Source organism: Triticum urartu, unplaced genomic scaffold, assembly GCF_003073215.2.
Source record: "Triticum urartu cultivar G1812 unplaced genomic scaffold, Tu2.1 TuUngrouped_contig_6152, whole genome shotgun sequence".
Taxonomy (NCBI): domain Eukaryota; kingdom Viridiplantae; phylum Streptophyta; class Magnoliopsida; order Poales; family Poaceae; genus Triticum; species Triticum urartu.
Window position 1 is genome coordinate 1 of NW_024116888.1, and position 7,544 is coordinate 7,544.

At 40.5% G+C, this 7,544-nt stretch overlaps 1 protein-coding gene across 1 annotated transcript; it reads right to left on the bottom strand.

Annotated features, from left to right (window-relative positions):
• Positions 1-3,483: 3,483 nt before the first annotated feature.
• Positions 3,484-6,171, bottom strand: LOC125530215 (protein DETOXIFICATION 16-like). The gene is made up of 8 exons (XM_048694615.1): positions 5,907-6,171; positions 5,265-5,809; positions 5,076-5,162; positions 4,913-4,969; positions 4,594-4,832; positions 4,374-4,492; positions 4,158-4,244; positions 3,484-4,061 (listed from the first exon to the last, which is right to left on the bottom strand). The coding sequence occupies exons 1-8, from the start codon at positions 6,123-6,125 to the stop codon at positions 4,002-4,004; spliced, it is 1,413 nt and encodes a 470-aa protein (XP_048550572.1). The 5' UTR covers positions 6,126-6,171; the 3' UTR covers positions 3,484-4,001.
• Between the last annotated feature and the right edge of the window lie 1,373 nt (positions 6,172-7,544).

Consider the following 7,544-nt stretch of genomic DNA (forward strand, 5'->3'; position numbering starts at 1 on the left):
CGCGAGGGGGGGGGGAGGGGGCTGCGATGAGTGCATGGAAGCACAACTTGCGCTTGTCCTCTTTCATTAACTAATAATTTGCTAATTACAAAAGATTCGTGTTCACCCGCATCTCAGGTGTTGCACCATTTCTGTTTTGCTTTCTTTTCGCTTTTGCCTTTTGTCCATGCATGGGATTGTGATTTTTTCTACTCCCAACATCTTATATTGTCTACAAAGGTAGTAGTATTTTTCTAAAAGCAAGTACAATAATTGGCTTATAGGCGGCTTACATTGCATTTTGCCTACGAGGAGAAGAGAGACATAAAAAATGATGGAAGTGGAATCTTATGCAAGAGCCTAGCTATATACGTACTCCTAGGCAAATGCAATAAATATGAAGATAGAGAGAAGGTAAAAAAAATAGTACTTTTAACATATGGAGAAGGTGAATATATATGACATGGCAACACATCTAGCCGGCAGTTGGCAATATTATTAACCATGCTCTAAACTAATCTAGATCTCAAACTGAACTACAAGCCGAGAGCCAATGTAGAAAACCGCACTCGAGGTCGAGGAGGGTGGGTGATAGTCAATGTGAACACCGATGAGCGGAGCTTGCTACAAGTAAAAATGCGATTATTAACCTTTAAAGGAAGAACACCAGAGTAAGCGAGTGACATGCATTGACTCGACGGAAATTGTAGTAGTAGTAATGGTTTCCTGTACTACTTTGATTCTTCTCTAGCACAGATGACCATATGCAAATTTTGGTGCTATGGTCAGCTTCTAACAACAATGTGACTACAAATTTGAGGCTCCGGTGCATAGTGAATCTTCACACATAATTCCTATCTGGTCTATTCTTTAGCATCTAGAAACTAGTAGCTGATAGTGGCATGCAACAACTAGAGATGATCGTTGGGGAGTTTCTAAGGGCATCTCTAATGGCTAAGTGTCACATATCCTTCTCTATATGTCCGCAAACATGTCTGGACATGTCTGTACACAAAACCCTATTTTCTCAAAAAATGGTCATCCAACGGCATCCCCAATTTCTCCACTACCCGTATGCCTCGCATTTTCTCCCCCGAATTTTGCAATATGTTCATCATTTTCGACACATTAAACAATTAACATCGAGGACAAATAATTCAACAAACAACAAGTCAAACAACTCAATAGTTAAAACATGATCATAGTCAAATAATTCAACAATTCAAACATAGCCATCAATCGAATGAATCAAAGTTTCTTATTGTGTGTGTTGATGTTGGAAAAACATGCCAGGTATATAGAAAGGTAGCAATAAAAAGGAGAAAACTCAAACATAGGTGTAGGCCATGCACTGGACTGCCATGACATGGATACATGTGATGGACGGTGGTCTTGAGAATATGTAACAAATGTAAGATTGGTATTTGATCCTATCCTCCCCTTGCTTTGTGATAGGCATATTTAACTACCAAGGATCGCAAGTCGAGCCTACTTAAATTAATCACACCATTTAATTGAGAATGGGAGCATCCGACTGGAAGTTGCATTACCAAGTCGGCTCGATCTAACCTCGTTGGATGGTAGTGCTAGCTAGGTGTAACAGTCACAAGGAAGAAAGTTGGCGACAATGGCGCGTCGGCAGATCATTCTGACTGTGGCAGTGGTTGTTCAGTGGTCTCGGAATTTCAAAGTAATTTTTATTATGTTTGAGGTGCTTTGTACTTCCGATGAACATTGATAATAGATCTTGATCGTTTTTGCAAATAAAAAGAAAGAAAAAAACATTAAGCTCATCATGCATAAACACGTCTCGTCAAACCATTTTCTTGTGATGACTAACCACCTAAGATCAAGCCCTCACAGACCTGAACTTGGATTCTTATTATCTTGAAAAGTAAAAAAATGTAAAACATTTTCCTACAACTTTCCTTTCAATAATAATAATGATGATAAATTATGAAAACTCAAAAATCAATTTGATTTTACTATATTTGTAATGAAATATTTTACAATATATTGTCTTTTTACGTGGAATAACATTATGTTTAAATATCTCAAGGTATAACATTAAAGACCATACAAATGTCGTGAACTATTTAAATTGTGAATCTATCATTATACAGAAAAAGAACAAGTTTCATGGACTTTTGTGTCATTTGAGAAGACGACATATGCATGATTATGAGATAGATGATGCATGCTGTAAAAGGTTGTTCTCTCGGTTAGATTTAAACATCAACACATTCCAGAGAAGTTTATAAGCATGAAATATGAGATAGAAAAAGCACATTGTAAGGTCACAAGGTGCATGCGTTGGACCACTAGATGGTAGTGGTGGTGAGATTCGTAAGACAATAGTTTGATCCCATTCTACCGTTCCTTTGCACTTGGCATATTTAATTGGCGAGGCACTCCCTCTGTAAACTAATATAAGGCTGTTTGGAGCATGCTAATTAAATTAGTTACTATATATATTTCCTCAAGGATGGCAGTCACCCAAGAAGTTTCCAATTAACCCAGGTTAATCTACAACGGTGCTAGCTGCAAGAGTAATTATTCCCTTTGTTTCAAATTATGCTGCATCTTAGGTACGGATAAGATAAGCCTTTAACAAAAAATACACTATTATATGGCCTTTTCATAACTAATCGTAGTCACAAATCAGTACTTTATAATATGAATCTAGTATCATTAATTTTACATCACATAAAGGCACATAAATGTAAATGACCATTTTTTTGTAGTGTACCCAAACAATTGGAGTGTAATTTTCTACCCCAAGAGTACCGTGTAAGCTAATCTCTCTACAGCCATAACTCTAAATTGGATGAAATTTGTATAGTACTAATAAGAATATGTTTAATTTAGGTGATTCTTTTAGATTATTCTATGCAGTTCAAAAGTTTGGCAAAAAGATTGAGATTTTGAATGCATAGAAATATCAATGCCTAGTTTCACTTGAACCATGGTTTTAATGAACTAAAACTTGAACCATATACTGACATGAATACACTTATCTTTAAGTATTTTTCATGGGCTATATATAGTTTGAAATCTTGGTCCAAATGTTAGTTTCAATTGACGTAAACAACAGATTCAAGTTTCTCTCCAACTATAACTCTGAATGAGATGAAACTTGAAAAGTATAGTCACAGTAATATGGTTTCAGTTATGTTTATCATTCATATTTCACGGATGTTCAAATTTTATCCAAAATCCTAATTTGAAGATTTTAGTTACAATCTGCCAGGATTTGTAGAAATTTGACAACATTTTCTAAACCAACTCTAAAACACATGACGGTAATATTTGGCAGCAGTAAAACATGATATTCAGATGCAAATAAAGTTCACGTGAATACTTAGCAAGAGAACAGAGAAACAAAGGGTGGTGGTAAAAATGGTCATTGCAGGTGACATTGGAGAGAGGAGAGAGGAGAGAGGAGAGATATGGCAAGGATTAAACGCTCATTGTAGATGTGAGATTATAGAGGGAAACATGTAATATTTAAAATAGGACATTTATTCAAACGGACAAATTTAAATGGGTCATATTACATATGTCAAAAGTAAATAAGAAAAGTTTCACGGAGCAGTTTATCAAATAACCCTAAAAGGTGGGCCATGTTCTCTTGAAAGGAGCATCTCCTTCAAGCTGAACAAAAAAAGAAACATCTCACCCCTTCATCGCTTTGCTAAAGTACAAGTGAACACCTCCCAGGCTCCCACTATCAGCATTAACGTCTTTTCCAGATTGTATTGTCTTTGATGCCATGTTCTTTCTATAGTTGCCACTTTTCTAGCCATTCTTTTCTCCTGTGAAGAAACTAGTTTCGTAAATCCCCACACCCATATATACGGTGGGTTCCAGTTAATAAATAGTTTAATTATTTCCGTGAAGGAGTGACACATGCTGGAGGTAACATGGGGACGGAGCACCATGTTTTCGATAAATTCTTTGTTGTTTCCTTCTTTCCCTGCACATCTCACTGGCAGAGAAAAATGTGCATCTTGTGTGCGTCATCATGTCGCCAAGTCTAGAGGTAGGGAAGTAATTGAGACCCTGTCCCTGGCCTTCAAAGCCTACCAAATTAAGCAACAACAAGGTTAAAAAAACGAACATGCATGTAGTAAGATGAATGAAAAGCCAACAAAACAAATAATATTTGGTCATCTTACTTCTTTATCCCAGTTGGTGCGCAGAGTAATGGACATGAACAACACCGTCTGGACGACAAGTGCGCAGGTTATTCCCATCCACAGCCCCTAACATATTTAAGATCGAGGTTTCGTCATGTCAAGTGAGAAATACTACAACTGAAACTACACCCTTTTTTAAGTAGCAGTTTATGATGTGGCCATATATAAGGGTAGTAAAATGGTACTAGTGATTACCACTCCACCAAGATGGTACACAAAGGCAAAACATAAAGCCGCTGGGATGCCCACGAGATAGTACGCACTGAGATTGACATATGAACCAATCTTCTGGAAGCCACAGCCCCTAACAATACCTGCAAAAATATGCTTATTAGTAAAATCGCATATTTCCTGCATAATAATTATAATAATTTGCTTTGTGTGAATTAGCAGCATTTCATTTGTATCTATTTACCTGAAAGAACACACTGCATGTCATCAAACAAGAACGCCAGGGCAATAATTGGCATGATTCTGGAAATGTACTCCACCACTTCCTTATCGTTGCTGTATGCATACCCCCATAGATTGCGCACCAAAACGATAGCAAGAGCAACCAATATGCTTGACACAACTCCTAGGACCATGATCACCTGGGTCGCCAAACGGGCCGCATCCGGTCGCCCAGCACCCAGCTCATTTGACACGCGGGTGCTACGTACGTAGATAAAGGATTTGATACATATCAGCTTCTAGTTTGTATAATACTTAAAGGCGTATGAGTTTGAGCTGACCTTATAGCTGCACTAAGCCCATATGGGACTCTGAATACCAACGAGATAGTATTCAAACTGCAAGAAATTCAACTGCATGTTATTATCAAAAAAGGGAAACTAGCAAACCAAGTAGTATGAAATGAAATAAGCCATGCTTGAATATGTCACCTCACGGCCTCACCTGATTGATAGTACCGATGCCTCAAGTTTAGGATTTGGAAGAAATCCAGAAACAAGTACAAGGAGCTCAAATGACCACCACTCCCAGCTGCTCGTGTAAATACATTAGTGAGGTGGAATTACTTAAATCAATTAACTGGAGATGACAAATTTGCACTTGCGACATATAGCATACAGACATCAAACTTACCAAACCATGAGCGCAGATGGGATGGCAAGCCTCAAGAAACTGAGGATGTCGCGAAATGCCTCGGTCGACAACCCCGTCCATGTGCTCTTACAAGACGGAGATAGCCTGATGTAGAGAGCCAAGATGGACACATTAGTGAGGTAGGAGATTGTATTGGCCAAGGCAGCACCCTTGTTGCCCAGACCAAGCTTGTAGACCAGCAGCCAGCACACCAAGATGTGGTTCAGTGCTGTGACGCCGGAGCTCAGCATCACCAGAAGGACCATGTTCTGCGTCTGCAGGAATCGGACATGGCACTGCAGCGGACCGTAGACAAACAACGACGGAATCAACCATCGGATGTAGCTCCCTGCTTCCATGGCAATCTCAGGGTCCTGTCCAAACAACAGAAGGATCTGACCGGTGTATCCCCAGATTACGGCAACCACGGCGCTCACCGGAGTGAGCACAACGATTGCCCTCTGCTTGTAGATGCCAAGAAGATGGTGCTGCTTTGCTCCAAAGGCTTGCCCACACAGCGTGTCCAAGCTGCTCGACATGCCGGACTGAAATTCAATGCAAGCATTCAAGTTGATGATGATGTCAAGGAGGTCCAACTAAATTGGTGCTTCGATCAATGGAAAACGAAGAAAATTGTCATACCAACAAGCTGAAGCCAGTTACACCTGCGAAGGAGGTTGCGATGGAGGCACTCGAGAGAGCGAGTTCGCCGAGATGACCTACAAACATGACGGATATCATTTGGACCACATCCTGTAGGAGGCTTCCGACGATGAGAGGGCCGGCAAGGTACAACTGCTTCTTCACCTCAATCACTACCAGGCTCTCCTCCCCTGTCTTGTCAACAAGGGGCTCCTCCATCCTTGATAGTTGAAACAAAGGTACCTAGGTGCTGATTTACCGGTGAAATGAAGGGATATTTGACATGCACTATGTTTGAGCATCATTGGGTGGGACCATTCAGAGAACAGCAGTCAAGTGGACTAAAAGAATCTCTATTTGAGACAAAAGGTGGCAGCCAAGTAAGTGGACTAAAAGAATCTCTATGAGAGACAACGGAGGCAGCCAAGTTCAAACGACAGATGGAATAACTTTACTATCCGACAAACTATAGTGAGCTGGACAATTAACAATACATGCTCGAGCAGAACAAGATTATCATTTAACAATGGATCATATAGTCCACTTGATGGCACGTAGATGCGCAATACTAATCAGCATGATGAAAGTTAGAAGCACATATGCCAAGTTAATGAAACCTTTTGCCCACTTGTTGTCACTGTCACACCTTTTGAACACATCAATAATGATAGCTATCTACAAAATTCGTTCTATTTTTATTCCGGCGTGTCTGACCAACTCACGTGCTCTGGCCTACTTGATACATATGAAAAGGGCATTTTCAAAGATCCAAGGCCATTAGCGAATCAATTGATTAGGACCCGCATAAGTAAAAAAATCATAGTGGCATCATGATTCCACTGGTGTTAGGTGGATATACAGAGCAAAAGCTCCTATGGTGTTCTTCAAAACCAGACACCGCTTAGCTGATTGTACAAAGGAATAACTGACACGTGTGACACGAAGCAATCCAGCCTTGATGTTTCTTACAACTAAAGTTGTTATCTAAAGACAAAAAAACTAATCAAAGAAAAAACTGAAACTTATCATCCGAAAAGAAAGTTGTTATGCTTGACAACTAAAGTTGACATCCTCACATCACAAAAATTGCCATAAAGAACATTCGGAATTACCATGTGACGAGGACATGTATTGGGGCTAGGGTAACAGGCCTGACCTAAAGACCCTACCCATGGACACCGTACACTTTGTACTGGGCCCCTGGGCCAGATCGTCGTCCAGATGTACCGCAACTTGAAAGTCACTCGGACTGCAACAACCACGCGGAGCACGGCACTCCACTCGACGAGATCATTCCACTCGACCGTGTAACTCACTCGGATATGCGAAGACCAATAGTCAGCATGATGGTTTTGTAGTGGGCAGGCATTATGGCATTGATGTTTCACCGTGTAACATAAGGGGCGAGGGGGTGGCGCACTCTATATAAGCCATCCCCCACCACTAGACTCAGGGCTTTTTCTTCCACCTCTCTCTCTTCTTCCGCTCTAGTCTCCGGACTTAGACCAGGCATGGGGATCCGTTCTCCTCGCTCTCACATACATTGTAATCCCTGGATACAGACTCAGATAAACGAAGCCTCTCCGGAGCACGAGACGTAGGGTTGTTATCTCCACCGTGAGAGGCCCGAACTCGCTA